General features: G+C 38.2%; 2 protein-coding genes across 4 annotated transcripts in view; both read left to right on the top strand.

The window, feature by feature from the left end:
- Positions 1 to 1,962: 1,962 nt before the first annotated feature.
- On the top strand, positions 1,963 to 7,386 carry wu:fa19b12 (uncharacterized protein LOC560551 homolog). Of its 2 annotated transcripts, none has more exons than XM_061906794.1 (2): positions 1,963 to 2,434; positions 4,292 to 4,375. In XM_061906794.1, exons 1-2 carry the CDS (start codon positions 2,087 to 2,089, stop codon positions 4,358 to 4,360), a joined length of 417 nt encoding a protein of 138 aa, XP_061762778.1. In that variant the 5' UTR covers positions 1,963 to 2,086; the 3' UTR covers positions 4,361 to 4,375. The 2 variants fall into 2 exon arrangements, with proteins under 2 accessions (XP_061762778.1, XP_061762776.1); XM_061906792.1 differs by lacking the exon at positions 4,292 to 4,375 and adding an exon at positions 6,809 to 7,386 and having other exon boundaries at positions 1,966 to 2,434.
- Positions 7,387 to 15,734: 8,348 nt separating this feature from the next.
- The window catches only part of trpm6 (transient receptor potential cation channel, subfamily M, member 6), a 30,451-nt gene continuing 20,645 nt past the window's right edge, over positions 15,735 to 25,540 (top strand). Inside the window, exons 1-15 of one of the 2 annotated variants that reach the window (XM_061906789.1) lie at positions 15,735 to 15,867; positions 15,973 to 16,052; positions 16,432 to 16,470; positions 17,609 to 17,798; positions 18,027 to 18,240; positions 18,496 to 18,620; positions 18,718 to 18,889; positions 21,511 to 21,685; positions 21,843 to 21,966; positions 22,045 to 22,117; positions 22,245 to 22,345; positions 23,066 to 23,200; positions 23,724 to 23,777; positions 23,920 to 24,054; positions 24,122 to 24,247. In XM_061906789.1, the coding sequence (XP_061762773.1) occupies positions 15,856 to 15,867; positions 15,973 to 16,052; positions 16,432 to 16,470; positions 17,609 to 17,798; positions 18,027 to 18,240; positions 18,496 to 18,620; positions 18,718 to 18,889; positions 21,511 to 21,685; positions 21,843 to 21,966; positions 22,045 to 22,117; positions 22,245 to 22,345; positions 23,066 to 23,200; positions 23,724 to 23,777; positions 23,920 to 24,054; positions 24,122 to 24,247 (1,755 nt within the window). In that variant the 5' untranslated portion in view covers positions 15,735 to 15,855. Of the gene's footprint in view, positions 16,053 to 16,431; positions 16,471 to 17,608; positions 17,799 to 18,026; positions 18,241 to 18,495; positions 18,621 to 18,717; positions 18,890 to 21,510; positions 21,686 to 21,842; positions 21,967 to 22,044; positions 22,118 to 22,244; positions 22,346 to 23,065; positions 23,201 to 23,723; positions 23,778 to 23,919; positions 24,055 to 24,121; positions 24,248 to 25,540 lie in introns of both variants that reach the window. The other variant, XM_061906788.1, reaches the window with a different exon arrangement.

The raw sequence follows: 25,540 nt of genomic DNA, 5'->3' as shown, positions 1-25,540 counted from the left end.
TGTCCCACTGTGTATAATATATATATATATATATATATATATATATATATATATATATATATATATATATATAACAACCCAAATAAAATGTCAGGATGGAAGAATACAGATGTGCAAAAAATGTAAGTGCTCATAATATTACCTTAATTAAATCACCTTATATTATAGTGTTTATTTGTCTGATCACAAATCTGAGGCCTTGATAATTGATTTTTGACTGTAGCAAAGCTGGAGGTCTAATAGGCTATATATCTAATTTGGCATTTTTTCTGATAAAAAGGGGAAACTAGTTTGTTATACATGTTTGTGTTGTATTGTTTATTATTACCATATTTCCTTGAATTGCCGCCGGGCATATAGTATGCGCCTGCCTTGAATTACTGGCGGGTCAGACTCGCTTCGCAAAATAATTAGCGCATGCTTAGTATTACCGCCTGGTCAAACATGTGACGTCACGACCGACACTTCCCCTGTCATCATTTTCAAAATGGGGGAGGCTGATTTCAATATCGGTAATTTGAAATCGCATAAAGGGAAGAAGATTAAGAGCTATTCAGTAGGATTTAAGCTCCAAGCTATTAACTCTCCTGAAGGAATCAATAAAGTACTATCTATCTATGTATTAAATCGGTATGCCAAAAAGAACAGTAATTACCTATGTATTATTAATTTACCTGTGGAGCCGACGGTCCGACATGGCAGCATTGAGACGGCGAACAATACAAGAGGAGGAGCGGAAGAGCGACCTGGACTGAGGTTTTATGGTAAAATTAACAAAGTCAAACTGCTCAAGCCATGTCCTTCCTTGGTGGTCCTGGGAACCCGCAAGACAATGGCTGGAGACCGTCACAATACTGTAGCTGCGTCTGTCAAATATGAGTCATTAATTGACTCCCGCCTCCTGGTTGTAAAGGGCGCTAGTGATCCTTCTTGCGACTACTTGGCTGCAGAAGAAGTGAAATGAGTGATGTGATATGTGCTGGAGGAGGTAAAAAAGGAAGATCTCCATTGAGACAGAGAGACTTTTAAAACTGAAGAAAGATAAGGAAGACTTCTATAAACATGTTATCAATGCTTTAGATCCAAAGGAGCTGGCATGGAGTATATAAGTAAAGGTAAGACCATCCATCCATCCATTTTCTACTGCTTATTCCCTTTTGGGGTCGCGGGGGGCGCTGGCGCCTCGCTCAGCTACAATCGGGCAGAAGGCGGAGTACACCCTGGACAAGTCGCCACCTCATCGCAGGGCCAACACAGATAGACGGACAACATTCACACTCACATTCACACACTAGGGCCAATTTAGTGTTGCAACTCAACCTATCCCCAGGTACATGTCTTTGGAAGTAGCAGGAAGCCCACGCAGTCACGGGGAGAACATGCAGACTCCACACAGAAAGATCCCGAGCCTGGGATTGAACCCAGGACTGCAGGACCTTCGTATTGTGAGGCAGACGCACTAACCCCTCTACCACCGTGAAGCCCAGGTAAGACCATAATAACGTTGTTTTTTTATTAAATGTGCTTTTCATGATGGTATCCTTACATCACACTCAAATTTTTACTGCATGCCTTTGGTAAGTGCCGGAGTGAGATGAGGTTTTAAAATAATTAGCGCATACTTACTTTTACCGCATGCCTTTGATAAACACAGGAGTGAGAAGAGGTTTTGAATCAATTAGCGCCCGGGCGGCAATTCAAGGAGATACAGTATATTAATTCAAATTTATTTAAAAATTTATTCAAATTTTTGTCAAAAATAAATCCTAATCATACAGTTCCAATATGACGGCCTTAAGACGCACACCGAGTGGAAAGGGATTTTTTTTATTTTGTAAAAATTATAGAACATGTTGGCTTCCCTAGTGTTTCTGTTCCGAACCATATTTGTTTTGTGCCCGATTGTTGTTAAAATAAAGTTCGAAAGGGGAAAAAATGCCCTTATGGGCGGAGTCAAGCTCTGCTATGCTTTCATTGGCAGTCAAGAATTCTGCGCACGCAGTTCTTTTCCTGAGTCAAATGTTTAGCGAATGAATTCCCCGAAAAGTGTGTTTTTTCCCCCCTCTGCAACTCTAGTTATAATTTCATGGCGAAGAGACACGCCGAGGTCACTTTAATTTCCGACCGCCCCGCGAAGAGAAGCTTTTTATCTCATTGCTGGGCCGACCTGCAGCTAGAGAGCATGGCTGCCCACGGGGACGTCAGCCCGGCCTTGTCGCTCAAAGAACGGCCATGTTGCCCCGAAAAGACGCGCGAAGAACCATCACGTCTGTATCTCAACACGACCGAACCACTTGACGCGGCTTCCCACGCGAATGCGTCACACGCATGTCCTGGAAGTTTCTCCATCACGTCGTCATGTTCAACGACCAGGAAACGACGTCGAGAAGAGTCAGGTGACGTCGTGGATGACGTAACTAAAGTCACTGATGAAGTAAGTCAACTCTCATTACATTGACATCTGCGTTGTCGTCGTTGTTACGAAAGACAGTGTAATACTGTATCTCTACCGCAAGATGTCGCCCTTTACCCAATAAAGGCCTACTGAAGCCCACTACTACCCAACACACAGTCTGATAGTTTATACATCAATGATGACATATTAACACTGCAACACATGCCAATACGGCTATTTTAGTTTACTAAATTACAATTTCAAAATTCCCGGGAGTTTCGTCTTGGAAACGTCGTGTAATGATGACGTGTACGCAGGACTTCACGGGTTTTTAGGAAGTCTGAGCGCTACCACACAGGTAAAATTCGTCTGCTTTAACAGCATAATTATACAGTATTTTGGAGATCTGTGTTGCTGAATCGTTTGCAATTTGTTCAATTATTTTGGAGAAGTCAAAGTAGCAAAATGGAGTTTGGAAGCTTTACCCTTTAGCCACACAAACACACGGTGATTCATTGTTTAAAGGGGAACATTATCACCAGACCTATGTAAGCGTCCATATATATACCTTGATGGTGCAGAAAAAAGACCATATATTTTTTTAACCGATTTCCGAACTCTAAATGGGTGAATTTTGGCGAATTAAACGCCTTTTGTGATTATCGCTCTTTTTGCAATGACGTCAGAATGTGACGTCTCCGAGGTATTACAGCCGCCATTTTCATTTTCAACACATTACAAACACCGGGTCTCAGCTCTGTTATTTTCCGTTTTTTCGACTATTTTTTGGAACTTTGGAGACATCATGCCTCGTCGGTGTGTTGTCGGAGGGTGTAACAACACTAAGAGGGAGGGATTCAAGTTGCACCACTGGCCCGAAGATGCGAAAGTGGCAAGAAATCTGCCGCCAGACCCCCATTGAATGTGCCAAAGTGTCTCCACATTTTACCGGCGATGACAGACATGACACAGAGATGTATGGATAACCTGCAGATGCATTTGCAACGATAAATTCAACGAAATCACAAAGGTGAGTTTTGTTGATGTTGACTTATGTGCTAATCAGACATATTTGGTTGCGGCGTGACTGCCAGCTAATCGATGCTAACATGCTATGCTAATCGACGCTAACATGCTATTTACCGGCGGTGCTAAAGCAGACATGGCACAGAGATGTATGGATAACCTGCAGATGCATTTGCAACTATATTACGTTTACTTCCGCCCACATTTAATGCGAAAAAATCACTTACCAATCGAAGGATTTAAGTTGATCCAGTGTCACGAGATGCGAAAGTCCTGATCGTTTGGTCCGCACATTTTACCGGCGATGCTAACGCAGCTATTCGGCCATGCTATTGCTATGAATAGCGTCAATAGCTATTCGCTCAATAGCTTCAGTCTCTTCTTCAATACTTTCATACTCCAACCATCTGTTTCAATACATGCGTAATCTGTTAAATCACTTAAATCGCTAAAATCCGAGTCTGAATCCGAGCTAATGTCGCTATATCTTGCTGTGGTGTTCGCCGTTGCTTGTTTACATTGGCAGCACTGTATGACGTCACAGGGAAATGGATAGTCGCATCGCAAATAGCGAAAATCAAGCACTTTAAAGCTTTTTTTAGGGATATTCGGGGACCGGTAAATTTTTTTTTAAAAACTTCAAAAAATACAACAAGCCACTGGGAACTGATTTTTATTGTTTTTAACCATTTTGAAATAGTGATAATGTTCCCTTTTAAAATTCCCGGAGCTGAAACTTTACTATGGATCAGGGCACGGTCAAGCCAACATGGATCCTACCAAATGTCAACCAGCAAGTTTCGGTGAGAAAATTGTGGTTAAAAAGTCACCACTTACCGGATATCAGCTGAGCTTGTGTCGTCCGTACAGCTGCCGTCGACACCCGTGAGACATTGGCGTCAAGACAACCGTGGACAAACCCCTCCGACTATCGGGTAATATTAAACTCACTAAAACACTAGCAACACAATAGAAAGATAAGGGATTTCCCAGAATTATCCTAGTAAATGTGTTTAAAAACATCGGAATACGTCCCAATGCTATCGCGTTTTTTTTAACTCGTTTTTTTAAATTAATTTATTCTTTCTAGTCCTTCGCTATCAATATCCTTAAACACAAATCTTTCATCCTCGCTCAAATTAATGGGAAAATTGTCGTTTTCTCGGTCCGAATAACTGTTTTTGTTGGAGGCTCCCATTAAAATCAATGTGAATATGTGAGGAGCCCCCACACTTGCGATGTCATTGTCTGCGACTTCCGGTAAAGGCGAGGCTTTTTCAGGAAGTACCAAAAGTGGCGAACTTTATCGTTGATTTTCTTTACTAAATCCTTTCAGCAAAAATATGGCAATATCGCGAAATGATCAAGTATGACACATAGAATGGACCTGCTATCCCCGTTTAAATAAGAAAATCTCTTTTCAGTAGGCCTTTAAAATAAGGCTTGTAAACGGGACAGCCTCCTTTATACCTGCAGTTAATCATCCAGCCATCCATCCATTTCTACCGTTTGTCCCTATTGGGGTCGCGGGGGGCGCTGGTGCCTATCTCAGCTACAATCGGGCGGAAGGCAGAGTACACCCTGGACATGTCGCCACCTCATCGCAGGGCCAACACAGATAGACAACATTCACACACTGGGGCCAATTTAGTATTGCCAATCAACTTATCCCCAGATGCATGTCTTTGGAGGTGGGAGGGAACCCACGCAGTCACTGGGAGATCCCGAGCCCGGGATTGAACCCAGGACTACTCAGGACCTTCGTATTGTGAGGCAGATGCACTAACCCAGGGGTCACCAACGTGTTAAGGACCAGATGAGTCGCCCGCTGGCCTGTTCTAAAAATAGCTCAAAGAGCAGCACTTACCAGTAAGCTGCCTCTATTTTTTACATTTTATTTGTTTACTTCCAGCTGGTCTCGCTTTGCTCAACATTTTTAATTCTAAGAGAGACAAAACTCAAATAGAATTTGAAAATCCCAGAAAATATTTTAAAGACTTGTTCTTCACTTGTTTAAATAAATTCATTTATTTTTTTACTTTGCTTCTTATAACTTTCAGAAAGACAATTTTAGAGAAGAAAATACAACCTTAAAAATTATTTTAGGACTTTTAAACACATATACCTTTTTACTTTTTAAATTCCTTCCTCTTCTTTCCTGACAATTTAAATCAATGTTCAAGTATTTCTTTATTTATTGTAAAGAATAATAAATACATTTTAATTCAATTCTTCATTTTAGCTTCAGTTTTTTTGACGAAAAATAATTGTGAAATATTTCTTCAAACTTATTGTGATTAAAATAAAAAAAAAATATTCTGGCAATTCTAGAAAATCTTAAGAATCTAATTTAAATCTTATTTCAAAGTCTTTTGAATTTCTTTTAAAATTTTCGTTCTGGAAAATGTAGAAGAAATAATGATTTGTCTTTGTTAGAAATATAGCTTGGTCCAATTTGATACATATTCTAACAAAGTGCAGATTGGATTTTAACCTGTTTAAAACATGTCTTTAAAAATTCGAAAATTAATCTTAATCAGGAAAAATTACTAATGATGTTCCATAAATTCTTTTTTAAATTTTTTCAAAAAGCTACGAATTAGTTAGTTTTTAGCTTCATATTTTTCGGTAGAGTTTTTTATTTTATTTTAAAGAGTCGAAGTTGAAGATAAACTATGTTTCAAAATGTAATTTTCATTTTTTTCGTGTTTTCTCCTCTTTTAAACCGTTCAATTAAGTGTTTTTTTCATTGTTTATTCTCTACAAAAACCTTTCGTAAAAGGAAAAAAAATGTACGACGGAATGACAGACAGAAATACCCATTTTTCATGTATATAGATTTTTTTATTAAAGGTAAATTGAGAAAATTGGCTTTTTCTGGCAATTTATTAATATGTGTATCAAACTGGTAGCCCTTTGCATTAATCAGTACCCAAAAAGTAGCTCTTGGTTTCAAAAAGGTTGGTGACCCCTGGACTAAGCTCATTGTGTTTTTGAAATTGCACCAATTTCCTCAGAATTTTCAAACAACTTGGAAGTGTTTCGTCCAGGAATTATTTGTGATCTGTACGTCTTCATTTTCATTTAAAACATTTGTATTTAAATCCCAAAAGGTTATGATTATTTTATATGCACAAAGCTTTATTCCAAATTTTTTTTGGGGTCATAATTTCACTTATTTATATTGTATGTACTTTTATTTTCAATTGTATCCAACAAGTCCACAACAGATAAGCGCTGTTTTGTTTTCTGGGGTACTTGCCTGAAACAAATATTCTATTTTACTAAAAAAAAAAAAAAGTTTGAGAAAGTCTTGTGTAAATGTTGACTTTTATAGTGAACATATGTACATCTTGTCATTAATTCCATCTTCTTTATTGTTTTCAGGTAGATTCAGCTGATACTGAAGATTGCGCTTATAACACTTTTCAGTTCTGGAGGGTCCCTTTGCCTGAGCTGAACCTTTCACTGCTGGATGAGTCCAGTGGACAGAGCCAAGCAAAACACAAGTCAAATGTCAAAACCCCCTGGGATGCAATGGAGACTTGAAAATGAAGCCAATTAAAGCGACAAGGTTGTTGTTGGTGTGCTTGGAGAAAGACAGTCTGCTGGCATCTTTTCACTCAAATATGAAAAATGTATAGCTCTTCCAGTTAAAAGTTGCACATTTTAAAGGTTGACACTTACTCCAATATGTTATCTAAGTGAATTTGTTCTGCATTGCTTTGTACAACCGTGACATACACTGCATACTCTTTAGTTTTCAAGGTTAAACTTCTAGTTGTAGTGTTAACAACTTCTGCTAGAAATTAGGATTTCATCACGTATTTGCTTTTTACATGCTGCTGGATAATTGAGAGATAAATTAATCTGTTTTCAAGTTGTTGTAAATATTTCATACACATTTCTTGTGAATTCTTTTTAAAACCACCTTTTGATTAACAATAAAATATTTGTTGTTTTAATTACTTTGAATTTTAATGATTGGTTAGCAGCGCCTGGGGAAAGTATAACAATAGTTTGCCCATGACTTATATATATATGTATATATATATATATGTATGTATGTATATATATATATATATATATATATATATATATATATATATATATATATATATATATATACACATGCATATATATTTGTACAAAAACAGTACAAAAAGTATAAAAACCGTGCAAAACAGCGCCGGGGGGTTGTAAATTTAAAGTAACTAAAATAGAATGCTATATATATATATATATATATATATATATATACATATATGCATGTACACACACATATATATGTGTATATGTATATAGGTCAGTGATCCTCAACAGTTGGACCGTGGTCCATGTCCGGACCAAGCGACGTGTCCGTCTGGACCCAACACAAATTTTTTTTTGGGGGGGGGGGTTAATCAATCCAACAAAACAATACATAATGCAATCAAATTCCAAAACCAAACCCGACCCATATATATATATATACAGAGCTAACGCCACAGGCACAGTGCATTGAACATTTCACACCTGCCCACAAGAACTGATCCCAGGTCAGATGTGCACCTGCCCATAACAATTGATCCAAGTCATATGTGGACATGGGCCACAAAAACTGATCTCAGGTCAGATGTGCACCAGCTCACAATAACTGATCCCAGGTCAGATGTGCACCTTCCCACAAGAACTGATCCCAGGTCAGATGTGCATCTGCCAACAAGAACTAATCCCAGGTCAGATGTGGACATGCCCACAAGAACTGATCCCAGGTCATATGTGCACCTGATCAAAAGAACTGATCTTAGGTCAGATGTGGACATGGCCACAGGAACTGATCTCAGGTCAGATGTGCAGCTGCCCACAATAACTGATCCCAGATCAGATGTGCACCTGCCCAAAATAACTAATCCCAGGTCAGATGTGCAACTGCCCATAATAACTGATCCCAGGTCATATGTGGACATGGGCCACAAGAACCGATCCCAGGTCAGATGTCCACCTGCCCACAATAACTGATCCCAAGTAAGATGTGGACATGACTACAAGAACTAATCCCAGATCAGATGTGCAGCTGCCCACAAGAAATAATCCCAGGTCAAATGTGGACATGGCCACGTTAACTGATCCCTGGTCAGATGTGCATCTGCACAAAATAACTGATCCCAGGTCATATGTGCACCTGCTCAAAAGAACTGATCTTAGGTCAGATGTGGACATGTCCACAAGAACTGATTGATCCCAGGTCAGATGGGCACCTGCCCACAATAACTGATCCCAGGTCGGATGTTCTCCTGCCCACAATAACTGATCCCAGGTCAGATGTGCACCTGACATTATAACTGATTCCAGGTTATATGTGGACATGGGCCACAAGAACTGATTGATCCCAGGTCAGACGTGCACCCGCCCACAATAACTGATCCCAGGTCAGATGTTCTCCTGCCCACAATAACTGATCCCAGGTCAGATGGGCACCTGACATTATAACTGATTCCAGGTCATATGTGGACATGGGCCTCAAGAACTGATCTCAGGTCAGATGTGCACCTTCCCACAATAACTGATCCCGGGTCAGATGTGCACCTGCCCATAATATATATATATATATATATATATATATATACACATATATATATATATATATATATATATATATATATATATATATATATATAGGCAACACTAAATTGGCCCTAGTGTGTGAATGTGAGTGTGAATGTTGTCTGTCTATCTGTGTTGGCCCTGCGATGAGGTGGCGACTTGTCCAGGGTGTACCCTGCCTTCCGCCCGATTGTAGCTGAGATAGGCGCCAGCGACCCCCGCGACCCCGAAAGGGAATAAGCGGTAGACAATGGATGGATGGATATATATATATATATATATATATATATATATATATATATATGTATATATATATATATATATATATCCATCCATCCATTTCTACCGCTTATTCCCCATATATATACACACACACACACACACATTTATGTATATAAAGCACTGTAAATGGCAGAACAGCACCCCCACCTGGCTACAAAGTCGCACCAGAGATAATGCACAACATCATTCAGCGCGGTGCAAAATACTGCATATATTGTTGGTCGTTGCAAATATACATTTAATTATTGAACATATTGTGGGTGAAATTATTATACCAATACGATAACCATCTCGTGGTCGATCATTAACTTCTCGATAATCCTCGTCTGGCAACGTTGTTGTGCATTCCCACCAGCTTCTTCACAACCAGACGGAGGCGCCATATAGCCAACGTTGCCAGTTGTTTTCCAACATTTTTGTTAGTTTATTTAAAAGTAAAACTGCATTATACTGTATACTGTAGTTATACTAATCACGGTTGGTGGTAATGTTTTACTCTAGCAACTGGTCCTGAGCAACATTAAATCTGGGATATATGATATTTAATACTATTCCAAACAACGTTAATTTAAATCCCCTGGCACGATAATTTGTCATTTCCCTTCTGGCAACGTTGCTATATGTCCGAAATTAACATAATTAAGAACAAAACTGATCTGATGCCTTTTCCGTGATTACTGATTAATTTATGTAATTATTAGACTGTAGATAATAAAGTGGGTTGTAAGAGCATGGTGAGAAGTTATCAGGAAGAAAGATAAGTGTTTTGTAGGCGGGACTCTTTTATTATTTTTGAAAAAGTCATTACCCTTTGGACTTTTAATGGCTGATAAAGCTTTACTTTTCTCGGCCACCCGTCCTACTTAAACAAACATATCTCAACCTAAAGCCTTCTTCTTGCCATGGTAAGTTCTTTATTATCATTAACTTACATTATGCAATCATGGAAATGTTGTAGTTTGTGAATTGATATTTGAAATTTGTTGTTTAATTGCCTTTTAGCTAGCTACTAGCTAATGTTAGCAAACATTTTATCTCATTATCATGATTATTATTATTACTACTAATACAAACCCCGTTTCCATTTGAGTTGGGAAATTTTGTTGGATGTAAATATAAACGGAATACAATGATTTCTAAACCATTTTCAACCCATATTCAGTTAAATATGCTACAAAGACAAACTGATAAACATTTGTTTTTGTTGCAAATAATCATTAAGAATTTGATGCCAGCAACACGTGACGAAGAAGTTGGGAAAGGTGGCAATAAATACTGATAAAGTTGAGGAATGCTCATCAAACACTTATATGGAAGATCCCACAGGTGTGCAGGCTAATTGGGAACAGGTGGGTGCCATGATTGGGTATAAAAGCAGCTTCCATGGAATGCTAAGTAATTCACAAACACGGATGGGGCGAGGGTCACCACTTTGTAAGCAAATTGTCGAACAGTTTTAGAACAACATTTCTCAACGAGGTATTGCAAGGAATTTAGGGATTTTGCCATCTACGGTCTGTAAAATCATCAAAAAGTTCAGAGAATTTGGAGAAATCACTGCACGTAAGCGATGATATTACAGACTTTTGATCCTTCAGGTGGTACTGCATCAAAAAGCGACATCAGTTTGTAAAGGATATCACCACATGGGTTCAGGAACACTTCATAAAACCACTGTCAGTAACTACAGTTGGTCGCTACATCTGTAAGTGCAAGTTAAAGCTCTACTATGGAAAGCCAAACCCATTTATCAACAATATCCTGAAACGCCGCCGGCTTGGCTGGGCCCGATCTCACCTAAGATGGACTGATGCAAAGTGGAAAGTTGTTCTTTGGTCTGAAAAGTCCACATTTCAAATTCTATTTGGGAAAAAAAGGACGTGGTGTCCTCCAGAACAAAGAGGAAAATAACCATTCGGATTGTTATAGGCGCTAAGTTTAAAAGCCAGCATCTGTGATGGTTGTCGTGTTATGGGTTGTAATGATCAGACGCTTTATATAAGCAATGTGTTTATTCCAACCAGCCTCATTCGCATAGGATTCAAAGTGTGTGTCACAACAATAAGCGTCATTATGTCACATCCGGTGAGGGACATCCTGTATGATGTGTCAGAATAAAGGCATAACAGATAACACCACATCTCCCATTCTAGAAAACTGAACAGACTGTAACAATTACAGCTGTATGTCAGATAATGTAAATCTGTAAAACTTTGCATGAAATATAACATATGTATTCACTCAGAATGGAATTATGGACTTCTAGGACTTCTCAAGAAAAACAACAAAAACAAACATAGTCAGGCAATAACTTTGGAGGTAAATAGTGTAACCCTGAGAATTCAAAACATTCAACAGTCTTTCTTGTTTCACATCATTTTTTTTTTTTCAACTTTTTTTCCACATTTGTTTCTCTCTCCCTGTCTCGCCGTTCACAAGCCCAGTCCGTTAGGTTTTCTCACCACTCTGCCACACCTAGTGGTAGGACCATGTGTGTGCGTATGTACGGTTGTAATGATCAGACGGTTTATATATATATGCAATGAGTTTATTCCGACCAGCCTCAGTCGCATAGGATTCAAAGTGTGTGTCACAACAACAAGCGTCATTACGTCACATCCGGTTAGGGACATCCTGTATGTTGTGTCAGAATAAAGGCATAACAGATAACACCACAATGGTATGGGGGTGAATTAGTGCCCAAGGCATGGGTAACTTACACATCTGCGAAGGCACCATTAATGCTGAAAGGTCCATACAGGTTTTGGAGCAACATTTGTTGTCATCCAATCAACGTTATCATGGACACCCCTGCTTATTTCAGCAAAACAAGTGTTACAACAGCGTGGCTTCGTAAAAAAAGAGTGCGGGTACTTTCCTGGCCGGCCTGCAGTCCAGACTTTTCTCCCATGGAAAATGTGTGGCGCATTATGAAGCGTAAAATACGACAGCGGAGACCCCGGACTGCTGAACGACTGAAGCTGTAAATAAAACAAGAATAGGAAAGAATTCCACTTTCAAAACTTCAACAATTAGTTTCCTCAGTTCGCAAACGTTTATTGAGTGTTGTTAAAAGAAAAGGTGATGTAACACAGTGGTGAACATGTCCTTTCCCAACTACTTTGGCACGTGTTGCAGCCATGAAATTCAAAGTTAATTATTATTTGCAAAAAAAACCCAAAGTTTATGAGTTTGAACAACAAATATCTTGTTTTTGTAGTGCATTCAATTGAATATGGGTTGAAAAGGATTTGCAAATTATTGTATTCCGTTTATATTTACATCTAACACAATTTCCTAACTCATATGGAAACGGGGTTTGTATTATTATAATATTATGTTAGGTACTAACCTACCAACCGAGTAAATGTAATTTGTAGGCACCATTTTACAAGATACTATGATGTTAATACAGTCAAAAATAACAATCAATTTGTATATTGGTCATCTTGATTAAATAGGTTTAACCAGGTGTGTCCTACTCTTTTTTTTCTGAAAACCACAGCGAAATTTTGAAAAATAGAATTTACTCATCACATGTTTTTTATTTTGTATTAAACATGCTAAAACTATTTTATTCAGCTCAGTGGCCTTGTGGTTAGAGTGTCCGCCCTGAAATTGGTAGGTCGTGAGTTCAAACCCCGGCTGAGTCATACCAAAGAGTATAAAAATGGGACCCATTACCTCATGCTTGGCACTCAGCATCAAGGGTTTGAATTGGGGGTTAAATCAACAACATGATTCCCGGGCGCGCCCACCACTGCTGCTCACTGCTCCCCTCACCTCCCATGGGGTCAACATGGGGATGGGTCAAATGCAGAGGATAATTTCACCGCAACTAGTGTGTGTGTGACAATCATTGGAACTTTAACTTTAACTTTTTTAACTATTCAAACATTCAATATTTCAACATTTTCTCTTTTCAACGTTGGCCCTATTCCTTTTTCTTGATATTGGTTTAGTTTGGTTGAAATATACTTTGAACACGTATGCAATTACAAGTGATATATCATCAGTGTTGGCAATAACGCACTTTTTGTGTCTTTTAATGCGTTGAAAATTAGAAAAGACGCGAAATTACGGAAGTCCACTTAGGACGCTTTTTTTTAAAAAACGATTTTTGCTTTCCGCCAGCGTTTTGTTTAACGTATTTTCCGGACTATAAGGTTGAGTTCACCCACCTCACCGAATACTGCATTTGTTTTCCTTTGTGTTATTTTTTTTTTATGAACTAACTAACGTTTATGACAACCTTTTTCCAAAACACAATATAGAATGTGAGATATAACATACATTTATTGTTTGTTTTCAAAACATTTACAAAAAAGTGGGAACCCATTTTTATGACTTGATAGAGTCCCTGGGACCCCATTTTGAAGATTCCTAGCGCCAACACTGATCATGAAGTTTACATACAGTATTTACATTTCTCTTTACAACATGTTCAAAAATGAGTAGAAAGAATCCTTTATTTGTATATAAATGCATAGTAAATGTGTATTTGATAAAAGTCTGCTCTTTGGTCTAATCCAGTGGTTTTCTGACTTTTTTCCCCCCAAGTACCACTTCAGAAAACATTTCAAGTACCACCAAATGACCAACATTATAATACAGTACCGTAGTAGGCCTAAGTATTCTTTAATAAAAAAGCAGAAGTTTTATTTAGCAAGCATATTGTAGCATTACACACTGTTTGAACAGCAACACATGTTTTTTGTATATAGGAAAATACAACTATTACATTACCGTACAACATTTGATTAAGTGATTCTTTGGCGTAGCAGCACGGTGGTACAGGCCCTAGTGCATGTTCATATATTCCCATTTAGATCAAAAATGTCTTATAATTCTTGCGAAAAAATGGGTGGGGTGGGGTTTTGTGTCGTTCTCGACAATTTCTGGTCCTAAATGGCGGTCAAAGTGTCCCAGTTTGTCGGATTATATTCTCAGCTATCTCCTTTCTAGGTGAGATGCATGATTTATGATTTACAATAAATTTATAGTAAGCAGGGAAGCAAGGAAACAGCAGACCACTCGATGATGTAAACATAAGCACACACGGAAGTGATTACATCGCTGCTATAAATAGTTAATCTTCGTTAGTGCTTATGATAACTTGCTTAATATTCAAGTCACGAAATGTAAATGGAGTATTTTTGGTGATTTTTGAATGCTTATTTATCAAATTTCATGGGTGGAATAGTGGAGCTCCCATTGACTCTGCTGTGAATGGACTTGTATTTACATTTATTTAATATTTAGAATGCATTAAAAAAAAATCCGTCCCTTCATTATGTCTTTCATAATGATTGTGAACGACTGGCAAAATTCCCCAAAAAGTTCAGTTCCCCTTTAAGGACCCCATCACAGTAAATGGCAGCCATCAGAGGACTGTTTTCCAAGAGTGAATAACATGAAATGAATGTATAAGAATTGATTACACAATTGCTGATGGATTGGATTGCTATATATATATATATATATATATATATATATATATATATATATATATATATATATATATATATATATATATATATATATATATATACATGTATGTATAAATATCTATACTGTAAAAATATCTGTAGATTTTACTGTAAATAATTATCTGTAAATCTATAAGTTTATAATTATTCAGAATGCGCAATGTGATTTATCAAGGCTGACACTGTAGTGCGAGTGCTATTTTGGATCTTTAAAAAACTGGCAGCTTCGTTGCCAGAATTTTACCAAAAAAATGTACAATGGTTTTTACGGCATATTGCTGTAAATTTGTAAAACGGCACTACTGATTTTTTTGTTTACATCAAAATCTATGATTGTTGTTTTTATGGTGTATTACTTTATTATAAATGGGAACATGGTACGACTGTAATTTTTTTATTAGGAAAATACTGGCCACTGATCTTTTTTAATTTTTACATATGATGGATAACTTGCTTTGAAACCAAGCAAATATTAAGGTATTTATTTCTATTTTAATAAAAAAAATGTTTGGAATGTATGATATATTTTTTGCATTACAAGACAGTATTGAAGTTTAAAATATATGCAATTGCATGCAGTAGATGTATTTGTTTCTGTCAAAAAAGAAAGAAACAAATACATTTAGTAAGAAAATATAAAGTACTTTTTTGACCCACACAATTTACAGGGCAATGTCAATTGTACAATGATGTGTCCGGCCTAGAGTTTGAAACCTACGTCTTAAATGTCCCTTCATATGTGTTAGTTATTCTGACTGATATAGATTTTTATGGACAACACTTGAATTAAAATGGCTTCACATAGGTGATTTGTTACTATACCCTTTGGAGTTTGCATTATACATGTGTGTGTATTTGTGACTCTGGGAGGGCACCAACCCCAAACATGTATACAGATCTCAGGAAGGGGATGTGACGTGTGTATGTTTCCGACCAACAATAAACCATTGTTAAATGTTGCTGGGAAACAGTGCTCAGGAGACACAGACCTTGAGAAACTGAGAATTGTGACAAAAATACTGGGAGTCAAGCTGACCTTTACAGTGTATGAAGCTGAGGATGATCTAAGCTGCGGCCATGAGCTCATTGGTGACATTTTATCCGGAATATTTTCACATTTTTCTCAGAAATATGAATGTGACAGTAAGCTGCTCTGGTATTAGTGTAACAAAACATCTTCCTTCCTTTTTGCAGTCATGCAAGACGTGGATGGAGGAAACGTTCTCCAAGAGAGAATGTGTGAAGTTTATCCCTTCATCTCGAGATCTACACAGGTATAGACACAGCGATTGTTTACACTGTTGAGCTCTAAATTGCAAGATTTAGTGATGATATAATCTTTGTGCTGATCTTTTATGTATTTATTTGTTTGTTAGTTATTTAGTTAGCAACATCCCTGAAAAAGTTATGTCATGGGCGGATTTTAATTTAACTTTCAGGAAATGTCATACATGGGATAAAGCACAATTGATTAAATTTTTTGGGTGATCCGGATCACCATCTGGATTGAGGATGTTTTAAAATGTTCCTTTACTATTGGGCGATAGTTAAGTGCTTTTGTAGTTTATTATTTTTTTGTGCACACAGTTCTTCTTTTCAGAAAAAGGCACCATGTTGGCGCTTTGTTAACTTGAAATTTCACATTTATTACAGATGCATCCCAGTGTGTCAAGTATGCCAAAACTTGATCAGGTACGATTTACTGAAAAAATATTTGCTACCCCGAATGGTGGTATAAAATGCATGAATGGATATACTTGTATGTCAGACTCATTACAACATATTTCAACCAGAAGAATTACTTCCCATTCCAGTGAAAATACAGTAGGCTATAGTTCAATACTACAGGGCCTGATTTACTAAAGGTTAATGTTTACTAAGACTTGTGCAAACTTGATAGCGCACGCAAAGCTGATGTACTAGATTTGTGTGCAGAGGATTGCAGGATAAGGAGTGCAATCCATTTACTGTGTCTGTCTTCATGTGTATATAGAATTTATGTTGATCATCGAAACACCCATAATACTGGGAGGAGGGGTTGCAAATATAATTTTTCAGCATGCGCAACATCATTTATTAAGGCTGAGCTCTACGTGCAAACCGGCAAAGTTACACAAACGACTGTGAGAAAAAAGATGATTGTGTTCCAAAAACGAACAATAGACAGATAATCCCTCCTCCGTGTGTGTGTGTGAACATACTGTATTTGAGCTGTCAGAAATAAAGATATTAGACAAATTATCTTTTCAGAAATATAATTTTATAGTTTTGTAGTGTTGGCTTATTAAGAGCTGATTAAAAAAAATCCAATTGATGTGTTTTGGTGTTTGCTGACATTTCTTTTTAATGTTGTTAGTTTTTCTATTTCGGAAATACATTATTATAATACATGTACTATATGAAAAAAGGTCTTGCAATATGCATTTTTTTGCACCTGGATCATTCCAGACTCATGAATGCCCTATTGCAGGGGTCCCCCAAACTACGGCCCCACCTTGTTACTCTCGGTGTCTCCTAGCCGCTCAGGCATATGATATTGTCTAAAAATGCATTTTCTCATCGATAACGTAACATCATTGCACTCACGCCGCAGTTTCGGGCGAGCACGCAGCAAGTGCGCACTCTTTCAGTCAATTAGTGCGCAAGGAATATATATATATATATATATATATATATATATATATGTATATACAGCGTATACATACACACTGTGAAACCTTTGGTATTTTTGCCCAAGGTTATCATAACGTCAGGACTTCATATCTCAACCTTGCCTCGTTTTGACGGACTCCCTCACCACCCTACTAATTGTAAACTGTCAATTGTCTAGGTGCTGCTGTGGTCGTTTGATAGTGGAACACTCTTGGCAAGAGTCCCCTCCCCCCACAGTCATCTCTCCTGGTCCTGGTCAGGATGAAACGGAGGACTGGTCCATGGAACGCCACACCAGTGTCAGTCCCACAGACTCCTATGGGACCATAGACTTTCAGGACAATGCAACACGCGTCTGTCGGGCTAAGGTCAGTGTTTTGACAGTGCAGTATGTGGGCTCAAGGCCAATAAAGGTCGCTTCTTTCTTTCTTCAAAAGTCACGGTTAACGCTTGTTTCAGCGTTAACCCCAGATGGGTTAAGACTTGATCGTATCTTTTACTAGACAATTATGGTGGCAATCAGCAAAGTGAGCCAGAATAGAACATCTAGAGATGCCAATAGATATTTGCAGTAATTCCATGTGTATCTTCTACAGTTTGTGCGTGTGGCTGTGGACACAAAGCCAGAGGCGCTTCTCCAACTGATGCTGAAGGAGTGGCAGATGGAGAGACCCAAGCTCCTATTCACTGTCCATGGAGGCTGTGAAAACTTTACCCTCCCTCCCAAAGTCAAACACTCCTTCAGTAAAGGTCTGATAACGGCAGCTCGCAGCACAGATGCATGGATACTTACTGATGGTATCAATACTGGTAAGCGGTTTTTTTTTACATAATAGTTTGTGATCAGTGTGCTTAAAATAGTAACTAAGATTTTTTGAATTATGTTTTATAAATAATAATTCTTTATAAGTAACAGTATTTAACTTTGTTGGCAGTAACACATTGAAATGTTGCCACAGAGGATGATATTTGATGTCAAGATGGGCTGAGTTAAATTTCACATTTGTATAATTTGGATAGTTAGATGCTTTCTGTGCAATCATCTACTGCTGGTAACTTCTTTAGGTGTGTCCAAGTATGTGGGTGAGGCAGTGAAAACCTTTGGTGGCCACAACTTGAGGAAGAGGAACACGGTTGGGATCACACCATGGGGAGTGATTGACAACAACACAGACTTAATAGGAAGTGATGTGAGGAATCTAATTGTGTTTTAACAATATTCAATAATATTTGAAAGTTTTTAGTAATACACCACACATCTTTTGCACGCTGCTTTACGTGATTTAGGTCTTCAGGCCCTACCAGCCACTGGGGAACCCTTTGAGCAAGAGAGCCTGTCTTAATAGTTTTCACTCCCACTTTCTCCTCGTGGATGATGGAACTTTGGGGAAATATGGTTGCCAACAAGGCCTCAGGAGGAAGCTGGAGAAACACATTCAGCTACTGAAGATCCACCCTCGTGAGTAGTGTGTTTTTCACAACAAAGACAAAGTGGGAAAAGCAGAACGGTCTCGGTGTCACTTCTTTGCCTGTCTTTTCCCCTAAGCAGTAAAGTTGTCAAAATGTACTAACATAACTGACTCTATCACTTTGTTTTACTATCCCTCTATAGGGTTATTGTTTATATATTAGCTACTAAAAGTGTCAAATCGGCCTAAACGATGCCCGAACCAAAAAGAAAACAAACATTTTGTCCAAAAGCATCTTTTTATTTTTATGCAATTTTGTGACATGCAAGTTGAACAAAATACTAGTTTAGATCCTAACAAAATGATATAAATAAAATAAAAAATGAATAAAATCAATTGAGCGAATGGAAGTTAAGTGTGGCTTCACGGTGGCAGAGGGGTAAGTGCGTCTGCCTCACAATACGAAGGTCCTGAGTAATCCTGGGTTCAATCCCGGGCTCGGGATCTTTATTTGTGGAGTTTGCACGTCCTCCCCGTGAATGCGTGGGATCCCTCCGGGTACTCCGGCTTCCTCCCACTTCCAAAGACGTGCACCTGGGGATAGGTTGATTGGCAACACTAAAATTGTCCCTAGTGTGTGAATGTTGTCTGTCTATCTGTGTTGGCCCTGCGATGAGGTGGCGACTTGTCCAGGGTGTACCCCGCTTTCCACCCGATTGTAGCTGAGCGCCCCCGCGACCCCAAAGGGACTAAGCGGTAGAAAATAGATGAATGGATGGAAGTTAAGTGTAATAAACTGTATGTGTTGTCATATTCCATCCATCTATCAATTTTCTACTGCTTGTCTTTCTGGGGGTCACTGTAGCCTATCTCAGCTTCATTTGGGTGGAAGGCGGGGTAAACTCTTGACAAGCCGCCGCCTCATCACAAGGCTAACATAGATCGACAAAATTCACACTCACATTCAGACACAAGGGCTAATCTAGTGTTGCCAATCAACCTATCCCTACGTGCATGTCTTTGGAGGTGGGAAGAAGCTGTAGTACCCAGAGGGAACCTACGCAGTCACAGGGAAACATGCAAAGTCCACAAAGAGATCAAACCCAGGACCTTCCCATTTTGAGGCACCAGCACTTTAACCCCTTTACCACCATACTGCCATTATTGTCATATTAATATTCAGATTTCTGGTATTTATAAACGCATCTTGTCCTGAGTGTGATTGGTGTGTAATGAGGAATTGTTGTCTTGCTGGTATGGAGAGCGGCCGAGAAACATATTTGCGAGTTTGGAACTGACTACTGCTGTTGGCAAGGGTCTGTAATTAAGTGTAAAAGGGGATCTGCAAAGATTGTTGTTGGAATATATACATATATGGAAATTGTTGTTGTCAAATCATTTGGTTCATGAGTTTAACGGTGTGCTTGCATGCAGTTTTTTAAGCCTCTGAGCACTGAGATGTGGAGTATTTTCTTTAACAGTGGGTCATTTGTGATGTCAGAGATTGAGATGGTATTTATGTGGACATTCTCGGACATGCTGTGTCGGCAAACCTCTCTCTTTGGGGAGTTGAAACAGCTTTGACTGCTGCCGCTAAAGAGCTTCTATATATTTTTTTCTTGTTACATGCCTGCTGTATGTCTATAGAATATATACTCTAAAATCAATATTTCCTTATTTAATTGTCCACGACATTTGGGCGACTCCAACAGAAAAAGACATTACGACATGGTTTGGGCCGCGGCCCGGTACCAATCGGGCCACGGCCCGGTACCAATCGGGCCGCAGAATAATTTTTTATTCATTTTTATTTAAAAAATAAAAATAATTTTTAATTGTTTTATTTTTTTATTTTTTTAATCAAACACACATAAAAACACAATATACACTTACAATTAGTGCACCAACCACAAAAACATCCCTTTTTCATGACAAAAACGTCCCTGTTTCATGACAAGAAAAAAAAAAAATAAATAAAATAAAAAAATAAAAAATTAAAGTCACAATGGCAGATTTGTGGGCACAGAAAAACAATTTTTGCAAGCACATATATGCAATTTTGAGAACAAAATAATCTCAAGTGATAACTATAACTGGGCCAATACAAATGTATTTTGTGCTTAATTAATGTGCAGACATGCAGACATGTTAATTTAGCACAAAACACATTTATATCCGCTCAAAATATTTTATTTTTCACTTGAGTTTAATTTCTTAAACTAGCATGTCCTGTACGTGCTTGCAAAATAACATTTTCTGTACTCAAAATTGGCCTTAGCAACCTCAAAATTAAAGCACAAATATAACTCCATAATTACCATCGTTTACATCGCACCAAGTTTTTGTATCTATCCTTCTGGGCTCTACTGGTGTACCAAGCACAGTGGTATAGTAGCTAAAATAAAATCAAAACTGTATTAAATTAAGAATTGCATGAAAAGTCCCCAAAACATACATTATCTCAGATAAATTAAAAAAAAATTTGTAATAAGCAACTGTCCTCTATTGTTATATTTTATCCTCTATGGTTTGTCCCACTTGACTTTATTGGCGAAACATGCTGTATTGTGCGACTGCAATACTACACTGTTTACACCTCCACACGCTGCCGTGGACACTGCTCCAAACCATATTGTGTGCTAAACAGTGTTTTATTATATTCTCTCTTTAGGATTGAACCAAAGGGTGCCGATGGTCTGTGTGGTAGTTGAGGGCGGCCCTGTCCTTGTGTCCACAGTGCTGGACTATGTCAGCAATAACCCTCCTGTGCCGGTGTTTGTATTTGAAGGATCTGGCAGGGCTGCTGACCTCCTTGCTTTCTTCCACAAGCAGACTGCTATTGACAGGTGTGTATTGTATACACAGGTAATATTAGCGGTGGATGATCTCATGATTTGTGTTAAAAAAAAATAATACCCACACTCACACATTGCAATGTTGCCTGTGATTCATGAAATGTGTACAACTTGGCAAACATATTTACATTGAAATCTTGTTTTCCAGAGAGTTAGATGCCGATATTAAACAGGACTTCCTTGTACGGATCAGAGAGGTGTTTGGAGTAGATAGAGAGGAAGCATCTCGCCTCTGTACTCTCCTCCTGGAATGCATGGATCACAGACAATCTGTAGGTGAAAATGCAATTAAATGTAATATGTTATGATTGGCACTTAAATCCACTGATGTATTTCACTATGTATTTTAGATCACCATATTTGATTCTGAGTCAGATGACCATGTGGCCCCAGATGCAGCCATTTTGACCACCACGCTCAAGGGTATTGAACTCAACTTTTTGACATTTAAACTCACCAGGATAGCACAACACATTAGTAAACAAAACATCAATCAACAAGGTGTAAAACAAGTGTGTTTAAGTGTTCCATTTGTCTATGTAATAAACAGGCACAAAAGCCAGCTCTGCAGAGCAGTTGAATGTGACTCTAGCTTGGGACAGGGCTGACATTGCACAGAAAGATGTTCTCGTGCATGGACAACATTGGCAGGTACGACTGAAGACTGTGGCTGCATTTACACAAGTTAATGCATAAACTCTGATATATATATTTTGGCTTCAATATCACTGCACTGTACTGCAAATGTGTGGCTCTATTTTTTTTGTTTGTGGCCCTTGCATTTCAGTCTTGAATATTAATTATTTATTATTATTAGACTTCTGCGGTCTCTCCGCACAAACTTTGGTGTGACAGAGAGCCAGCAGTTGGTTTCTAGCGCTAACATAGCCATGGCCGAAAGGCCCCCCTGCAGGAAGATTAAACATTTCACAAAAAATCACCAAAAAGCCGTCATGAAAGTGCCACCAGCCCTTGTTGAGCAGTGTCGAAAGGACCCGAACCAAAACTAAAAAACACACAAAACAACAAGACATCAAAAATACAAAAATATGACACATGAGCGCAGAGCTCCTGCAACCAGCAGCCACTACAGCGGTGCCATCTTGGGGGAAAAAAATCTATTGAGGGTTAAGCCTCTTCTGTCTTTAAAACCTAGTGACACCTCTTTTTTGTATTTTTATAAAAGGTCCTTATGTGCTAGGTGATGTAAAAGTGGCTTTTTGGTCATTGTTCATGTTGTAAATATTTCCGTAGTAACATTAGTTTGACATTTTATGATTTTATGGAACTGAAAATAATAGGGTATTCAACTGACCTAACTTATTTTCCTATTTAGTGCTGCCCCCTGATTGTGTAATCCTCTGTGTCAAGGTGGGTTCCTTGGAAAAAGCCATGCTGGATTCTCTGGTGATGGACCGTGTCAGTTTTGTCAAACTGCTGATTGACAACGGCATGACAATGAGTCGCTTCCTCAACGTGGGTCGCCTGGAGGAGCTTTATAACATGGTAACTATATATATTTACTATAAATATATAAACTTATCTAGGAGTAATTGCTGCTTTCATTTTGTGCGTAGTTATGCTTTTCTTCTTGTTTTTATGTGGCCTTCTCTTCATGTACAAACAGAAGAAAGAAACTTATTTTGTTTACAATGCTTGAAGTGCAACAGTGATTTTGACTGAAATCGCAATGATGAACTAACTGTCCCAAATATATTGTGTGCTTTTGGGTCATTTGCATTCAGCAGTTGTTTAGGATGCTTTTGAGATCATAGGATGCTTTGTCATGTGTGCGCTTGCTTTCTCTCCATTCTCAGTTACCTTCATCTTTTGCGTATCAAGAAATGTTTACTTATTTATAACCTCTGGATAATAAGTTCCTCTAAGAAGCAAATTACTGTTGCTGCACATATAACATTTGGACTTCTGTCTTATTGCCACATCATTAAAAAGTAACCATAGTGTTTTTTGTCCTAACAAAACACAAGTGTGTGTTCATTATTAATAATAATTATGTAATTTTTTTCAGCCCCAGGGCCACACAGGCCATTTTCTTCACCACCTTGTAGAGGATGTGAAACAGGTAAGTGTAAGGATGATACAGAAATGTTACATTTAGGGAGAAAGTTTCATTAGAATACTGTATGTGTGCATATTTGTTTTACATATGTATAATATTTATTTACTTATTGTGGTGTGTATGTGTACTGTATGTGTGTGAGCAGACCTCTCTTCCTCTAGGTTACCGGCTTTCTCTCATTGACATGGGCTTGGTTATAGAGTACCTCATAGGAGGAGCATACCGCAGCACTTATACACGCAAACACTTCCGAGCTACTTACAACCAACTGCAAAACAAGGTGAACTTAATTTGTTGTCTATTAGAAATGTTTTCTAGTAATGCTCTCTGCTTTATTATGATTACAGGAAGGTAAACGAGTCAGTACGTTTTCCTTGTCCAAACAAAAAAGAGGAATGATACCAAACTTGCAGAAAAGCAAAAGTCATCAGGACCCCCATTTCTTTAGAACTGCTCAGCCTTACAAATGCAAGGTGGGTCAGAGATTATTTTAATATTTTAGTAAGGAAGGTTTTATCAAATCTGGTACACTTATCTGCCATATATCTGTATGAACTATACTGCTATTTGGATGTTATTCCCTCACTTGGATTCAAAACTGATCCCTTGAGTGATTCAGCATGCAATCAAGGTACTGACAACCAGCCCATTATGTATTCATACACTCCATACATTGTCGATACACTCCATACATTGTCGAGTGACAATAACGATCTTCTTTTTCTTCTTCGTCTACGATTTACATTTCTGCTCCAATGTGTGCATGTTCAAAATATTGGTAATATGCTTGGCCCGACAGCAATGTTGGAATGATTCAAAACTAATATGTAATTTAGAAATGCAGCATGTGTTACATTTTGATGTTACCTCTTGATATGGAGAAATGGTAGGCTAGATGGTGTTATCAATAACGTCTTTCTTTAAAGGGGACCTATTTCGTTTCTAATCCACATTTAACACACTTCCTTATGGTGTGGATAATATTTACACTTTTGTGTAAATGTTGTACCACAGTCACATTTTTTAACACCCTTTCTGAGTATCACTATGGTTCGATTTTGGGGGCTGTTTTTTTAGATTAAAATAAATGTGCAATCAAATGTACACCTTTAACGTCATCACCACTAATTTTTTTTCAGACACAGTCGAAAATAAACTCAATAGCATATCTCAATGCGTGTTGCACATCGGTGTTATTGTGCGCATGCCACGGTCAGATGAAAATAATACTTTATCCACAACTATATTTATGTGCTAAGCCTAACACAGCTTTATTGAAAACTGTAAATGAACTCCCTGTATTTACAACCGCTTTTGCAAAATAAACAAAGACTCAATTGACTCACAGCGTTATCTCTTGTGATTCTTTAACACAACCTTGTAGTTAATTTGGAATGGTGCCGTATTACAGCAGTAGTTTAGCGGCCAATCTATTTTAGCACTGGCACACGTACACACAATAGTCTATTTCAACAAATACAACAGTATTTTTCTGTTAGAGACATCAGAGCAGGCGGGATGGAATGAAACGGAAGGGGGTGAGATAGGAGGTCATGAAATGAGACGAGAAGGAATGACATTGGAGGCTCCAGGTTGCAGCCAACAAAGTTTGAAGCAAAGAGGGAGGAGGAGCTGACTGAAAGCATATACTAGAATGCCCACACAAGTACGTCTGGCACACTGTGACATCACAGTGCCCAATGTTACAAAAAAAATGCAAAATACAACTTTTGAGTCATGCAATAATGCTTGCAGACTAACGTCAC

This window comes from Nerophis ophidion, linkage group LG07 (genome assembly GCF_033978795.1).
Source record: "Nerophis ophidion isolate RoL-2023_Sa linkage group LG07, RoL_Noph_v1.0, whole genome shotgun sequence".
Lineage (NCBI taxonomy): Eukaryota > Metazoa > Chordata > Actinopteri > Syngnathiformes > Syngnathidae > Nerophis > Nerophis ophidion.
The sequence above is the reverse complement of the archived record's forward strand: the minus strand, read 5'-3'. Positions and strand labels throughout refer to the sequence as shown.